A 17,376-nucleotide genomic window follows, 5' to 3' on the forward strand; every position below is an offset into this window, starting at 1 on the left:
TCAGAGGGAATTCCACGGGGTAGCTGTCGAACCTCCCTCCGTACCTCTGTAGCACGGCGGTTTCGCCGGCGGCTCTCCAAGCGACCATCAATCCGGGTACATAGTTCAATCAGGCCTCCCAGAGTAGAGGGGCGTTCCACCCTTGCAAGTTCATCCAAGACCGCATCTGATAGTCCCTCCTAGAACTGGTCCATCAGGGCTGCCTCATTCCAGGCCAGGTCTTGACTCAGCAGCCTAAAAGCTGTGGCATAAGTTGTAACAGAATCCTTCCCCTGGGTCAGCCGACGAATCTCCCGGTTAGCTGTCTCTGACTTTAGGAGGTCTGCAAAGGCAGCCCTGAACTCAGCTACAAATGCTGCATAGTTCTGTAAAAGGGGTGCCCCCTGGTACAAAAAAGGAGTAGCCCACCTGGCAGCTGTTCCAGTCAGGAGGCTGATCACAAATCCCACCCTGTGCCTTTCACTGGGGAAAGCCTCGGCTCGAAGGAGCATAAACAGTTCACATTGCGCCAGAAAGGACTGGAATTTTTCAGGAGACCCATCAAACTTGTCCGACATGGCTACAGGGCACTTACTTCTGCTGGGTTGTCCTTGGTTGCTTAGCTGCGCCTGAAGAGCTGTGACGGCAGCGGTGAGTAAGTCCACCTGGCTCTGAAGTTGCTCTGCCATTTTCTCAGTCTCCTGCTGGAGTTTTGGGCTGAGTTTCAAACTGTCAAGGTCTGGCCCAAGGCCAGCGAAGTACACGGCTCGGCTGCTTGCTGTGGGTGAATGACAATTGTTGAAACTCAGCAATGAGTGGGAGTCAGAGGCTCCAATTTATGGAGCCAGTCGAAAGCTCCCAGGTGTCAGGATTTACGGCTTGTCAGCCTTCGATAACAGGTGCTTGCTCCTCCGCACCGCCTCCAGTTGTGACCTGTGTTTGAAACACCTGCGTTGCTGTGGCGTCGGTGGAGCTCCAATGCCTAAATCATCCCCCGATTGGTCGCTGACATTTTCTGCTGGTTCAGGCTGTTGAGTCTGTTCTGAACCGTCAGCTAATTCCACTGCAGTCGGGCTCTGCCCTTCAGACATTCCAGACTCGGCTGAAATGCCGACAGCTTCCCTTTCTTCCTCGCTGTCAGAGCTAGGGGACATGACAACATTTTCTGTTCATTGAGGTCACAAAAAGGTCCACTGATGGACGGAGCCATTGGTGGAATAGTGGGTCGATATATCTCGGGTTGATTTCCCATTCGTGGTGAGTGTCTTGTAGAAAGACTCGACTGAGACTGTCCGCTAAGCCATTGTCCAGGCCCTTGATGTGGGCTGCGAGAGGGTATATTCTGTGGCGGATACCTTGATTGAGTCGTATCGCCCTTCCAGTAAGTATGCCCTTTGGCGTACAGTATCCAATACCGCTCCTATGTAGTTCACCACCCGCACAGGTTCTAGATGTGATTTTTTCCAATTGACTTGGATTCCTAGGTCGCGGAGGACCGATAGAACATAGCGGATCTGCTAATGTAACTCATTTTGATCTCTGGAGGCCAGGAGCCAATCGTCCAGTATGGGTAGATAGTGATGCCCTGCGTTCTGAGGTAGGCAATCACTGGGGCCATACACTTCATAAAGACCCTTGGGGCGGTGGACAGTCCGAAGGGTAATACATTGTACTGGTATACTTGGCAACCGACCATGAAACGTAGGAATTTCCGATGATGGGGACGAATGTTCACATGGAAACAGGTGTCCTTGAGATCCAGCATCGCCAACCACTGCTCCCCTTGGAGGAGTGGGAGGATTTGTTGCAATGCCATCATTCTGAACTTCCTGACATGGACAAACTTGTTTAGATTGCGTAGATCCATAATCGGACGGATGCCCCTGTCCCGTTTTGGAATTTGAAAATAACGGGAGTAGAATCCATCCCGTCTGTCCGCCCACCGCACAGGGGCAATCGCCCCCTTCTCCAACAGCTCCTTGACCTCTTCCCGTAGCGTAGAGGAAGGAAGGGTAAATCTTATTCCCGTGAACCGTGGGACCGACTTGAATTCAATCACGTATCCTGAAGACACAATCTTCAAGACCCAACGGTCTGATGTTATATGTTGCCATGCGGGGGCATGGCTTGCCAGCTTGATGGAAGGCCGAGCAAGAGGAGGGTCGGTGTTGAGACTCGTTGGTCGAAATGTAATTTCCCCCGATGGCGGGAATGAGGAGTGGAGAGGTGACGGTGGCCGGACCCGCGTCTCAAAGGCGCGTCTGTGTGTCCGAGCCCTTGGGACGTTGAGATTGAGTCAGGTTGAATTTGTTCTGATAAGTGCGCCGGTGATAAGGCTGGTAGGACTTACGGAAATCCCTGTGTTCCTGTTGTCCTGTTGTCCTGTTGTCTGAACGGAGGGCGTTGTTTGGCATACGTAGAACGATACTTAGATGCGTACGTAGAAGTGGTTGGTTGCGATGTAAATGTTTTCACGGTGAACTTTGACTTCTTTAGTTGTTCCATAGTGGCATCTGTAGTTTCACTAAACAGGTCGGAGCCATCAAAGGGGAGTCTTTCTATTTTGTCCCTCATATCCAGTTGCAACGTGGTAGACCTGAGCCAGGCATGTCTACGGAGAGTAATAGTGGCTCACTCTCAGCAAGGTGTTTGGTGATGCTCACTCTCAGCAAGGTGTTTGGTGATGCTGACTCACTCTCAGCAAGGTGTTTGGTGATGCCCGGTGTCGAGGGACTTAAGACCTCATCATATATCGCCACTCTGAGGCGAAGCGCCCGATTTTTGCGCGTCTGTTTAGAAAAAGACAGACAAATCTTGCATGAGGAGACATTGTGCTCCTCGCCCAGGCAAATTAGGCATAGATCATGGAGGTCTTTGGAGGGAAGCTTAGCATCGCAGCCCTCACACCTCTTGAAAGACTTTTTCTCTTACTCCATAACGAGGTGAGAGGGGTAGTCAAGTCCGTTCCGCGTCAAAGCCAGTCATTGGTCGTCAGCCGTTCCAAATCAGATATTAGAAGAGTTCGTCAGCCAGAAATAGGTCATACACGAGTGAGCAGTCCAGAAAGTGTAATTTAAAATTATTTCCGAAGAGAAAACTGAGGAACTTTCCGACGGAGAGGCAGCAGACCGAGGTCCACACGCGAAGGCGGTCGGAAAAGTACTGAGGAACATGGCGCCCAGCCCGCTCTTAAATAGCACGCTCTGCGTGGGGGTGGGGCTTGGATGCCTCAATGAGCTGAGGTATGGCTACCGCGGGGTTTCCTGCGCAGGCGCAGAACCCATTCTTATGGCTGTCGACGGATCTCGATCCAGATCAATACTTTTCAGATGTAATTTTGTATGCATAATACAAAGTTGTGGCATACAAACTTTTGTGTGCAAGCATCACACATACAACATAAATTAAATAAAAATTAAAAGTAACTTTGGATTTGTATGTTCTTTATCTGGTTAAAGTGTCAGAGTTCCACTTCAGCAGCTTCAGCTCAAAGCATCTGGTAGTATATGATAGGAAAAAATGAATTACATTTGAAATTTCTTACATGCTGAATGGATATTTCAATGACATTTCATTTACTTACAATTTGAGACATTGCGATTTAGTGCAGTTGCATGGCTTTTTAGACTTTGCATCCCAGGAACTAAAAGGTAATCTAAATAATTGCAAATGAAAAACAAAACACACATTCAAATGATACATTTGAAAAATTATATCTTGAATGTCTGCAGATTTTGCCTGTTAGAGAAGTTATACCCACATACTGCTGGGAGAAAAATACAACCCCTAGCTATTACTCCTTCCATCTCCATCTATTTGTCCTCCTCTTGCTCCTTATTGGCTTCCATCATTCTTGCTGCCAGGATAATGGAATTCTGAACAAACTTCTTTCTATCTACTATATAGAGGGAAGAATAATTTATTTATTACATTTGTTCCCATCAAGTTATATAATGTAACTCACTATTGCACCTAACAGGCTTGTAACTCACCACTGTACCAAACATTGCTCCGACTGATAACTGAATATCAGGCCAGTGCACAGCCCAAAATGCCAAATTCCGATCTAACCTGACATGACAGTGGCACTGTGGCACTGTTGAGTGGCCCTGTACCAAGGGGGTGACATTCCCCCACAAGATGTTTCTCTTCCTCCATCAGCTGCAGTCCCCCCAAGGCAAGTTCTTTGTAACCCGATTTTTTTTCTCCAGTCGGGAGGAGAGCAGCTGCAGAGAAAAGAAAGGGTTAAACCAGCCCTGTTTTCTCCCAGCAGCAGCAGCAGCTGTCTCTGATTAGTCCTCCTTGTCTTGTGCTCCTCCCCCGCTCGGCAGCTGAACACAATTGCTGAATGGAGGACCTGGGAGCTAGATGTCCTTTGGGCTCAAGTAAAAATGAAAGTCAACAAACAAGCAACCCTTGTATCTGTTTGTTTTTTGTGTGTGATTTCTTCCTCTCAGAAGCCAATGTGTTTTTCCCCCTGCTTCCCACATTTATGGACCGTGTGTGTGTGTGTGAGAGAGATATTCTATCCCCCATTGAAAGCCTTCCTTACGTGTCTGTGTACCCCCACCCAAAGCCCTTGTTTGTGCCTGAGAGGGTTCTTCCCTCTAAGTCCTGACCCATGTGATCTTCCACTTGGGACTTGCAATGAGTTTTTTTCCTCTCTGTGGAAAGGAAAGAGCAGGAAGTAAGAGAGGGGTGGTGGTGGAGAAGGGGTTATTGGTTGGTCTGTGGTGGTTGTTGTTGAAAATATATTCAATTGTTTCCCAACCAAACAAGTTCTCAGAACAGTATATATAGCAAAGCATTTTAAAAAATGTTCCTTGCTTCCAGAATGGTTCACAATACTGGAGGGTTGAGGAAGAGTGGAGCTAGCTTAGCATGCTGGATTGTTTGCTAATTTTAAACTGGTTTGCCTGGATATCCCTCCACCTCTGCCTTTCCTTTCACTTACACACACACACACACACACACACACACACACACACACCCCACTTTTAAACAAAAAAGTCCCCAAAGCAGTAAGTCCACCCCCTAGGGTTTTCCTCAAAAGAACTACAGTAGTAGCTTAAAAAACATTTGCTCAATGCTTATAATAGCTTATGCATAAATCACTGATAGAGGGGAGAGGAGCAGCTGTGATTACGATGAATTTCTAGATGTTTTAATATGCTTTAATTTAGCCTTAAGTGCTACTGTGCTTAATTTCAACACTGCAATAGCATTAAGGAAAACATCATTGACCAAAGTTCTCTTTTTATATCTATTTGAGAGACAGAGGGGGGAGTGAAATGTTATTGTGAAATGTGAATTTTTATTGCATTTATTAGACACTGATTCAGAAAACTGAAATTTCTGTTGACTTTTGCACTACTTCAATATGTGCCCCAGGCTGCACATTGTTTTTAAAAAGGTCATATAATCTGTCCTCACTGACTTTTGTGATTTTCCCCTCCCAAGATTTTTAGGTTGGCTATGGGACTGTTGTTGAGATGGGCCATGTCAGCCATTTCTAACTGTCACATCATGCCATATTGGATCAGAGACCAAAGAGTAGGGGCGTGCAGAACTGGTTATATTTGAACCTGGTTTGAATAGAACTAGCCTGGTTCGAATGGTCCAGACCCAAACCTAACTGAACCTCTGCAAACGAAGTGCCAATCCAAGTCTGAACTGACTCTGGTTCTAATGGAACCAGTTCAGGGGTTCGAGGGGGCATGCTTATAAAGGAGAATCCAGTGAGGATTCCCTTTACAAACAAAGGGGGGAACTCTGTCTACCTTAAAAAACAATTCTAATGGGGTGGCGAGAGGGCACCTGTAGTTGGAGGTGGGAGCATGGCAGCAGGCCTCTTCTGAATTCTCCAGACCGGACCCAGCATTTCAATGCAGCCTGGTTCCTGCCTCTGCGCATGCATGCAGGCCAGAACCAGGCCAAGCTAGAGTGCTGGTCCCAGTCTGGAGAGTTCGGAGGAGCTGCAGCACTGCTTCTTTGACTACAGGTGTCCTCTTGCCACCCCATTAGGATTTTTTTTAAAGGTAGACAGAGCCCCCCCCCCCCCTTTGCTTATAAAGGGGAATCCTCACTGGTTTCACATTTACAAGCATGCCCCCTTGAACCACCAAGCTCGTCAGCCCATTTCGACACTCAGACTGAACCAGTGGCTGGTTTGTCTCGAACTGGCTCGCAGTCCAGTGGTCCAGTTTGAGTTTAGCTTGAACTCAAACCAAACCACCAGAATCGGCTCCATGCACACCCATACCAATGAGTGGTGGTGCACTAAATGGCCGTGGTATAAATGTTTTAAATAATTAACAAACATGTCTGTTGGGATCTTCCCACCAACCTGCGCTCATCTGTCTTCTCCTCCTCCACCATCTGTGACTGGTTGGGGAAATTTGCAGAAGTTCTAGTAGTACTCCTCTTTGTTTTGGAGGGAGTGCTAAAGAGCTGCCTTGCCTACCGTGGCTTTTAAAAGGCATTTCCTCCTTCTAAACTCCCTTCAAGGTTCTGACGGCATGGTTGGTTCTGGGAATCACAGTTTTTTCTGAGGATTCAGTCTCACAAAAATTCCATTTCCCACAAGAGCCCATGCACTCAAAGCGTGTGTGTGTGGGGGGGAGCATTTTCTTTTGGATTCTTGAGTGCCTTGTGTGCTTCTGGGAAATTGAGTTTTTTCTGAGGCTTCAGTCATGTCAGAAAGAACAATGATAGATAAAATTATGAATCTCAGAAAAAACTATGAATCCCAGAACCACCCACACCACTCGGGGACCTAAGAAAGGAATTTAGAGGAGAGAAAGTGCTTTTAAAAATAAAAGCAAGATGGATGGAGCAAAGAGGACATAACACAGCTTTTCTCCTGCCCGCACCTAGTCACAGGTAAAAGAGGGGGACAGCAGGCTAGGGAGGCATCCAACAGGCATGTTGGATGACCACAGAATACCACCATGACAGCTGGGAGGCTTCTGATTCTGACTGTTAGAGGCTCCCTACTGTCATTGCAGAACTCTCTCCAACAACACCCAACAGAGGGCAACACATCTGTTGAATTGAAATGACTGCACAGCCTTGCTGAATATAGCTCTGATGTGAACAAGAGTTTGTACTGTGTAATATTATATTTAACCAAGATTCTCAAAATATTTTATTTATTATTTATTTATTAACATATTTTTATACCGCCCAAAACTTACATCTCTGGGTGGTTTACAACAAAATAAAAACAAAGTAAAACATTTGTTAAAACAAAAATGAAGAATTTAAAACATTACAACAATTTAAAATTTTTAAAATAATATTTTAAAACAGCATTAAAACCAGTAAAACAATATTAATTAAAAGCCTGGGTGAACAGACCTAATATGACCTCTTTTAATTGAAATTGAATTGAATCATAAAGGGATCTAATTGTAGTCATCAACAAATATCTAAGATGTTATCAAAATGTTTTGCTTTGTCAAAAACCACTGTAAATAAAACAGGTTGATCTTTGAGTGGTTCTTGTGCTCTCCCATTAATGGGACCATGCCTTTGCAATTGATCATTTAGGATATTTCCAAAGCTCCTTGTGATGCGCCAGTGTCACTTGCACATGGATAACGTGGCCATTAGAAAGGATGGTTGGAGTGTTGATGACTCAGTTCCTCAATGACCATTAAGAGCAAAAATGCTCATCCACTAACCAAGGAAAACCTGAAGGTAAGTAAGATTAAAAACAAAACAATAAGAAATACCTGCAGTAGGGTAAGAGTGAATGTGAATGCGAATGCACAAAGACCAATTAAATATAATTGGTTACAGGTAAGCAACTTGTTTATGTTTGTTGTGGTCCTCCATGCATTTCCATTAATGGAAGATTAGCTAGCTTAACCATCTGGAGGAGGATACAGTTGATTCTGAATAATGTGTGCTTCTACAACACTTGTCTCTCAAATGAAGAAGCTGCAGGAGCAGAAGACCAAGTAGATGCTTTACAAATGTCCTGTATGTTTATACCTGAAAGACATGCTGCTCTGGTCAAATGAGCTTTAATCTTTTAAGAATTGTAAGCTACATTTATAGTATCAACAATCCAGTAAGAGAGTCTTTGCCTCAACACTTTCTTGTCATTTTTCCTTGGTAAGGTATCAATAAGACATTGTCAATTGTGAATTTTGTAATTCTAAGTAAAAGGCTAAAGCTCTGGGGACATCCTGCAAATGAAATGTTTTTCCCAATTTAGATACTGGGTTAGAGAAAAAAGTAGGTAGTGTAATATTTTGATTAATGTGAGAAGATTAGGATATTTTGAATCTGGATGAAATGTTGTTTCAAGACTACATTATCCTTATGGCATCTGACATAAGGGGCATCAAACTTTAAAGCAGAAAACTCCTCACCCTTCTAATTAGGTTATTGCTGGAGGAGGGCTTATTCCAAGACTGCCTCACAGCTTATATTAAAATGGGTAGCATGGGTAATGCTGCAGAATTAGATCCTATACAAAATTAAATGCCAGGTCTTCAATAAGAGCAAGGACTAATATTGTAACCATCTGCAGAACCTGGAGACTGTAGCTTTTAAATTCTTCAGATGGTGTGAGGGACTTGTTTGATAATGTGGGCTCATCTGGCAATGGGTCTGAGGATTACTGGTAGCTACTGAATCCTCTTCTTAGAACTCTGACTCTGGTTGAGATGCACATGAACTATTTCCTTTCTGTTTTTCATTAGGTGTCAAAATAAAAAATAAATAAATCCAACATTAAAGTCATGAAAGTAGAAATTGGAGGCAAAGAGCCAGACAACAATGTTGACATCATCATCAATGTGGATGATACTACTAATATTGTCAATGCTGTTGGCATTAAAGATGGAAACGTTGTTGGATGAGATGTACTAGTCAATAATTGATGAAATAAGGATCATGGATATGGATACAGGCAGTACCAGTAAAGCCAATGTCATAAGTTGACATGTACTATTCAATACCGACAAGACAGATACATTGGGGGTGGGAGAAGTGGTTCTTGGACGACTTTAGACATTCCTGTAGTTTTTAAAGTAGGATGAAGTAGAATAGACCTTACTCCATGGTGATCCATGTCGATGTTGAGGTTGTTCATAGTCATAAGAGCAATGTCACACACAGGTATCCATTTGGTGGGTAGTAACAATCATCATTACAACAATAGTCATAGGTTGAAGGCTGAGCTGAATAAGGCTCCCCATGACAGAATTCACAAGATCAATGCACAAACACACTTTCTAATCTTTACAGAGAACTCCTCAAGCCAGAAGAAAAACATGGAGAATTCCCTAAAAAGAAACTTGATGGATGACTCCGTACTTCCTAAGAGATGAGCTTAGGAGGGTCTCAAAATGAGGTAGTCTCAAAAACCTTTCAGGATTCCTTTCCTGATACCACAATAGTCTGTTAGAATGGAGTCCTCCTCCCTATAAGGAGAACACTGTTGTATAGGTGAAAAAGATGTGGTTCTAGAAACTTCATTGATGCAATCATCCTCCATATCCTTAATCAATACCAGTGGCATAGACTTCTTCAACATCACATGGAACTCAATGTCGAATGCACAGGATTTACACATCTAGGAGAGTTGCTTAATCCAGGTGGTGTTTCTTTAGATATCAACTAGTACCTCTTTGGCTCTGAATGGTCATGAGAGCACTTTTCTCTTTCAAAGCCTCTCTCATGTACCTTCATATCTATGAGGATTTGTTGGAGTATGCCACAGTAGTTGCCAAAGCATCCCTCAAAGCCAAGTGTCTTGTTTCCACTGGGCCTGGCAGTAGGTGTGGTGGCTCATGGGTGCATCCACTAGAGGGTGAGGCAGCAAGGCACATAGCGTTCAGACTAATGGGGTTGACTAGGCTAAGGCAGGGTGCTGCAAGGCAGGTGCAGCAAACTGGGACAAAGTTGGAGATAGTAAAGCTGATGTACAAACAGGTTGCTCACCTGTAACTGATGATCTGGTAGAGATCCATTGATATCCATTAGAATGGGTTCTGCGCATGCGTGGAAGTCTCTCGGCGTAGAGTTTCTTAGCTCCTTTTCGGCACCTACGCCCCACCCCACGTGACCATGTGGCTATTTAAGGTGGGAGGAAGCTCAGGCAGCTCAGTTCCTTGGAGACTGCTGAAGAAGTCAAATAGATGGTAAGTTCTACTGGAGAGACCCACGGTCCACTGCAGAGGGGAGGTTCGGGAGGGTCTAATGGATATCAACGGATCTCTACCAGATCATCAGTTACAGGTGAACAACCTGTTTATCTGGTATGGGATCTGTTGAATCCATTAGAATGGGTGTTTAGTTTGCTCCAAAAGGAGGAGGGAGCAGTGGATCATTGTAACACCCTTTTAAGGACACCTCTCCCAAAGCTCGCCTCTGCTGCGGAGCGCAGGTCAATAGCGTAGTGCTTCACAAACGGTTCTTCCGAGGACCAGGTAGTAGCCTTACAAATATCCAGGAAGGAAATGCCCGATAGGAAAGCTGCGGAAGCGCCAAACGCCCTTGTGGAGTGCGCCTTGATAGATTTTGGGGCTGGTACTTTCTGTATTGAGTAGGCCAGGCGAATGGTTTCCGCCTGGCGAATGGTTTCCACCAGCCAATGAGACAGATGTTGTCTGGATAGTGCCTGTCCCATAGTAGAGCCCTTATACAACACCAGGAGCATTTTCGTCTTTCGGAATGCTTTAGTCCTGGAGAGATAATATAGTAGAGCCCTGCGGACATCCAGGGAATGGAGAGCTTTCTCCAAAGGCGTGGAGGGAGATCTGAAGAAAGTGGGCAGAACTATGTGCTGGTTGACATAGAAATCTGAAACTATCTTAGGCACAAAGGTGATATCTGGGCATAAGAGGACCTTGTCTGGGTAGAACCGAGCGTACGGTACGTCCATCCGGAGGGCAGTCAGTTCACTCACCCTTCGAGCAGTGGTGATACCCACTAAGAAGGCAGCTTTTAAGGACACATGTCTAAGTGAAGCTGAACTCATTAGATCGAATGGTGGTTCTGTTAGAGCCGAGAGGACCAGAGAGATGCTCTAAGGTTCCACAGGTTTGAATACAGGAGGGTAGAGATTCGTAAGTCCTTTCAAGAAACTTTTACAGGAGGGATGGGAGAATAGCGTCCTACCATCCCAGCCAGGATGTCAAAAAGAGAGAGCCGCTAGGTGCACCCATATGGATACATTAGACAAATGTGATGTCTTCAGGCTTGTCATGTAAAGCAAGACCTCTCAAACAGTGGCCTGTTTGGGATGGAAGCTGTGAGTCTTTGCGTAAACCGCAAACCGCTTCCACTTGCTGGTGTAGTTTCGCCTCGTAGATAGTTTACGTTCGTTCAGAAGGATCTTTTTTAGCAGGCAATCCACCACGCTGTCAGCTGTAGTGTGAGAACTTCGGGATGTAACACTCTCCCGCCCTCTTGAATCAGTAAGTCTGGGCAGTTCGGAAGTCTCTGGTAAGTGCGAGAAGTCAGTTTGAGTAAATGCGGAAACCATGCTTGGCGCGGCCACCATGGTGTGATCAAGATGCACTTTGCGGGAGCATTCAAAAGACGAGCTATTACTCTGCTCACAAGTGGCAAGGAGGGGAACACGTACGTATGAAGGAGTGACCAGTCCAATTGGAACGCATCCCCCAGCGAACGAGGATAGTGTCCCGCTCTGGAGCAGAACAGTCTGCACTTCGCATTCTGTGCTGTAGCGAACAAATCTATCTGAGGATGACCCCAGAGGTCGAAGATTCTCTGGAGATAACGGTCGTTCAGTTCCCACTCGTGTCGGTCCATTGAGAACGAGCGGCTGAGACCATCCACTAGGACATTGTCTGACCCCTTGATGTGCATTGCTACTGGTGTTATACTGTGCTTGATGCACCAATGCCAGATCTGAATGCTCAGTGCACAGAGCGACCTGGAGACAGTGCCTCCCTGCCTGTTCAGGTAAGCGAAAGCAGTGGTGTTGTCCAATTGCAACTGAACTACTTGGCCTCGTAGCATAGGCAGGAAGGCCTTCATGGCTTGAAAAACCGCTAACAACTCTAGAAAGTTTATGTGCAGTTGGTGTTGGCTGCGCGTCCAAAGTTCCTGAGTTGTGGCAGTATTACAATGACCACCCCAACCTTGTAGAGAGGCATCCGTCGTGACCCAAACCGATAGGGGTTGTGGTTGAAACGGCACTCCTCTGAGTAGGTTGGAGGGCCGTGTCCACCAGGACAGCGATCGAAGGATTGGTGCTGGCAACAGTAGAAGCTTTGTGGGGCTATCCTGGAGCAGATTGAAGGAGGACAGGAACCACAGTTGCAGTTTCATCATTTTCAAGCGTGTGTACCGAACAGTAGACCTGCAAGACGCCATCAGACCTAAAAGGTGTTGTATGTGCCACACTGTTTGAGACGGTGCGGCCTGAAACTCCTGAACCAGTGATGCAAGGGTCCGAAAACGGTCTTGTGGGAGAAATGCCCTGCCCACTGTGGCACTGAGCACAGCCCCTATGAACGATATGGTGGGCACTGGAGTCAGGTTGGACTTCTTCCAACTGACCTGTATTCCCAGGTCCTGGAGGAGGCATGACATGTACTTTATCTGAGAAAGTAACTATTCTTTGTTTGTTGAGGACAGCAGCCAGTCGTCTAGGTACGGGTAAAGTTTCAGACCCTTTGTCCTCAAATGGGCGACCACTACCGCCATGCATTTGGTGAACACACAGGGTGCTGTGCAGAGTCCGAACGGTAGAACTTGGTACTGGTAAAGCGAGGTCCCCGGTGTGAACCGCAAATATTTCTGAAAGGAGGGCCGGATTCCTATGTGAAAGTAGGCATCCTTTAAGTCTAACGTCACAAGCCACCTCTCGTGATGGAGAAGAGGCAGGATGTCCTGTAACGTCGTCATTCGATACTTCTTCACATGGATGAACTTGTTTAGATGTCATAAGTCCATAATTGGTCGAATACTGCCATCCTTCTTTGGTATCTGGAAGTAACGGGAGTAGAACCCCTCCTGTTGACTTGCCCATCGCACCGGTACTATAACCATTTTTTGAAGGAGTTCCTGAACTTCTTGAAGTAGGGCCGGTGTTGCTGTCATGAAGCGTATGCCCCTGAAAGACGGGCCGGTCTTGAATTCTATCGCGTAACCGGAAGTCACAATCTTCAAGACCCACCGATCTGATGTTATATTGCGCCATGCTTTCGCATGACTTGCCAACCTGATGGAGTTGGTGGGTAGTAGGGCCGGCTGTGAGATGTTGTAGGCTGGAACTAAATCCTCCCTGGTGTTGTGGGAGGGAATGCAAGGGGAAGTCCCAGGTAGTTGCGATGGGCAGTTCTGCGCTTCAAAGGCGCTGTTTGTTTCCGTCTGCCTGTTTATTGCATTGGCCAGAGAGAAATCGGCCCTTCTGTTGAGTGGCCCATTTATTGAAGGGCTGGAAAGATTTACGGAAGTCTCTCCAGTCCTGTTGTTTGAATGATGACCGGGGTTGGTAATAGGACCTCTGTTTATTCCCATAGGAGGTTGACTGTGAGGTAGCCGACGTAAAGGTCTTAGCAGTAAATTTAAACTTCTTCATTTTTTCCATGGTGGCATCAGTCTCCTCTGAAAAGAGCCCCTTACCATCAAAAGGGAGTCCTTCTATTTTGTCTTTCATATCTTGTTGCAGGGCGGCAGAGCATAACCAGGCATGACAATGAAGAGTGATAGCTGTTGTAATGGATCTTGATTCTGATTCTGCCAAGTGCTTTGCCGTAATTAACTGCTGACAGGTAAGGTCACCAGCTTGCTGTAACGTTTTCCGGAAGCAATGCTTCAGTTCCGCTGGAGAGAGTGTATCCAAGTCTTTCACTAAAGATTCCCAGATACAATAGCTATACTTGGCCATACAGGCCGAATAGTTGGCCACTTCAACCGATAGACAAGACGTGGAATACAATTTCCTGCCCATCACATCAAATTTCCTGCCCTCTTTGTCTGCAGGGGTGGTATGTCGCTGTCCAGATTTGGAGGACGTAGCACAGGCGATAACTAAGGAGCTTGGGACCGGGTGCTTAAACAGGTAAGTATTATCCTGCTCTTGTACATGATACAGCCCCTCAAGCCTTTTTGACGTAGGTATAGATGTATGAGGTACCTCCCATGCGCATTGCGCCACATTTGAAATGATGGGCAATAAAGGAAGTGCAATTGGCTGTGCTGATTGAGACCGCTGCATAAAATTGTAGACTGGGTCATCTATCGTCTTAAGTTGTGAGGTGAGATCCAGGCCCAGTGCATTAGCCATTCGTCTTACGTGGGAATGGTAAGCTTTCAATTCTTCCGTTGGTGAAACATGGGAAGGTGTAGCCACATCTGGCGATGGATCCAATTCCCCCGTTTCAGTGTCAGACTCAAAATCCGATGAACCATAGTGGCTGCCCTCGGAATCAGGATCGGAAAGTGTATGGTGCTGGTAGCTTCGGTGATAACACTAGAGGGGGCGAAGGAGCAGGCTGAACATCTGTTTGTGAACCTGTTGACGTGGAAATTTTCGAAGAAGTCTAAGTAGCCACTGAGGCAGTACGGGTTCTTGTTTGAGTGCCCATACTAGAAAAGATTTTTTAAGGAGGAGGTGGAGGAGCAGACGGCTCTGGTGTTGAAGGCTGTCTTCTGCGCCATGTTCGGTCCTCTTGGATGTCATATGTAGCACCAGGCGACACTGTACCTGGCAACGCTGTTTCCCGTGACGGGGACACATGGTGACTGAAGCCGCATGTGTGCCAAGGAGTTGACTCAGTGAGCTGCGCAGCTGTGAGCATACGCGGAGCAGTCCCAGCAGCATCCTCTTCCGAATGCAGACATCCCTGGAATGTAGAAAGCATAGCAGTGGTTGAGTCCAACATAAGAAGGGGATCTAGAGGCTTCAGAAGGGGATCAGAAGGGGATCAGAAGGGACTTCAGAAGGGGATCTTCAGAAGGGGATCTTCAGAAGGGGATCTTCAGAAGGGATTCAGAAGGGACTTCAGAAGGGGATCTAGAGGCGGGGCCTCAACATCCTATACATCAGTCTCCTCTAGTGTAAAGGTCATAGGCGCACGGAACCTAAGGGTTACCATGGTAATGTCTGTCGGAATGTTAAGAGCAGACACCTGGACATCTTCCTTCGATGTCGATGGTCAACGAACAGGGGTCGGTGCTGGCACTAAGTCCTTAGTCTTCGGTATCGAGAATGTTAACGGCATCAGCGTCGACGTGGAAGCCATCGGTGGGTCTGTCGAAGCAACTCCTAATGTCTGCTTTGATGCCGACATCGATGTTGAAGTCTCAAAATCTCTCGATGTCGAGCGCACTGAAACCGTTAATATTGACGTCATCGGTATCGGGAAAGGTTCCGGACTCGGTGTCGACGCGGTTGGTATTGGCTCGGTCAACGTCGAAGCGGTTGGACATGTCGGTATCGAGTGAAGTGCTGGCTCCGGCATCGAAGGTCCTGACTGCATTCCCATTGAACGCGCTTTCGATGCCGAGGGAATCTCAATATCCTGAGCCAATCCCGGCGAAGGAGTCAATTCCGATAGGGCTCGCTTCTTCTTCTTTTTGGCGGGGTCAGTCGGAGCCGCCCTTTTGTTGCCCAGCCTTTTCGAGGACTTAGGGGCTTTAGCGTGGGACATCAAAGTTTTAGACTGGGCCAAACCCAGGTCGTTCGAGCCATGCGGCTGAGGTGATTTTGCCGCAGAGGAGGGCGCAGCTAATACATCATCGTAAAGAGAAGCGCGTAGACAGAGCTCTCTATTTCTCCTCATTTGTTTTGAAAAAAGACTTTCAAATCGTACAGGCTGATGTTATGTGGGCCTCCCCCAGGCACAGCAAACATAGGCTGTGGAGATCTTGAGAGGGCAATTTAGGGTTGCACTTAGTGCAGCGTTTAAAGTTTTTCTTTCCCTTCGGGGCATCCATTTTACTCACAATCCTAGGTCCGTAGCCGATAAATCAGTCCGATCTTTCGTCGCGTTGAAAGGGTTAGAGAAAACTGAAACAGTCACAGTCCGAGTCAACAGGAAAATAATCAGGCAGAATCAGTAGGCAAAGAGTAGTCCAAAGTCAGTCCGTAGTCAAAAGACAGTAGAAGCTGAGTAGAAAAATGCTAAGGAAAACATGAAGGAGCCGCAGAAACCGAGTGATCACTAAGGCGGTTGCAAAGGAACTGAGCTGCCTGCGCTTCCTCCCGCCTTGAATAGCCACGTGGTCACGTGGGGTGGGGCGCAGGCACCGAAAAGGAGCTAAGAAACTTGACACCGAGACTTCCGTGCAGGCGCAGAATCCATTCTAATGGATTCAATGGATCCCGTACCAGATCAGGCTGAGCTGAGGCTGAACCTGAGAAGCACAGCTATGAGAGCTGTTGTATCTGGAACCGTGGGGCTTAAATAGGAGTCAGAAGGTATCCTGGTCTCTCAGAGCCTCATCTGCTACAGCTGCACTTAACTCCCATTTCCTCCTCTCAAGGAGACCCTTCTTCCTCATGTTTTCATACAAGTGGCCACAGGCTGCCAATCATGGGCTCCTTTGTTGCTGGTGTAGATCATCTTGAGCTCAGCAATGATGCTGGTCGTGGGGGCTTGGCAGTGATGGGAGTGACTCTGTGACTCTCCTCCAGGGGCTAGGTCCATGGCCTGCACATCACCATTCTCCACAGGGGCTACATCTTCTTGGGGGTCAGCAGTGCAGCCAGGCATGGCCCTGTGGAGGGACCACCAGCTCAGGAGGTGTGGCAGGGCTTGTTAGAGGTCCACCATGAGTGGAGTTCTCAGGATCTCTGTTGGTGGGATCTTTGTCAGAGGAGTTCCTGATGCATGGGAATTCTTTAGAAGAATCCTGTAAAACACTTTATAAAAGATTCAGAATGGGAGCTGGAATCAAAACAGCTGTCAATATTGTTGATGCAGCCAGTTTTGACATTGAGACAGAAGGCTTGGTTGACATAGATGGGGCCGTAGAGGTGTCAAAGTCATAGCAGAGATTTTAGTGACAGGTGGATGAAGCACTAAGTCATATTACACCACTCTAAGCCTTGACTTTTTCGGGTTTGTTTGGAAAATGCCAAGCGAATGTGGCAAGACTGACCCTTATGATCCTCACCTAAACAGGCCAGGAAGAGTTCATGTTGGTACATCATCAAAAGGAGTTTAGCACCAGTTTCACATTTCTTAAATAATTGTTAGGGTCCATCAATGCTAAGTTTAAATGCATTGTAGAGTATACAATAGTAAATTTCTTACTTTCTTTCACAGATAAAGATAAAGGAGCACCATTTCGAAAGAACTGCTAATGCAGCAGTTAAAAAGGAACAAAGGAGTCAGTGCCCCAAGTCCTCCTTAATGGGTATACTCCCTGTATGTGGGTGACATTGGAGTGTCACAAGGA

At 46.5% G+C, this 17,376-nt stretch overlaps 1 protein-coding gene across 7 annotated transcripts in view; it reads right to left on the bottom strand.

Annotated features, from left to right (window-relative positions):
* Nucleotides 1-17,376, bottom strand: part of TESMIN (testis expressed metallothionein like protein) — a 103,121-nt gene that overhangs the window by 35,403 nt on the left and 50,342 nt on the right. For 5 of the 7 annotated variants that reach the window (XM_053289890.1, XM_053289850.1, XM_053289857.1 and 2 more), the window contains one exon: nt 3,563-3,634. The exons of the other annotated variants lie outside the window; for them this stretch is intronic. In XM_053289890.1, the coding sequence (XP_053145865.1) occupies nt 3,563-3,634 (72 nt within the window). The remainder of the gene's footprint in view (nt 1-3,562; nt 3,635-17,376) is intronic. 7 annotated transcript variants of the gene reach the window in all.

Source organism: Hemicordylus capensis, chromosome 1 (assembly GCF_027244095.1).
Source record: "Hemicordylus capensis ecotype Gifberg chromosome 1, rHemCap1.1.pri, whole genome shotgun sequence".
Classification (NCBI taxonomy): domain Eukaryota; kingdom Metazoa; phylum Chordata; class Lepidosauria; order Squamata; family Cordylidae; genus Hemicordylus; species Hemicordylus capensis.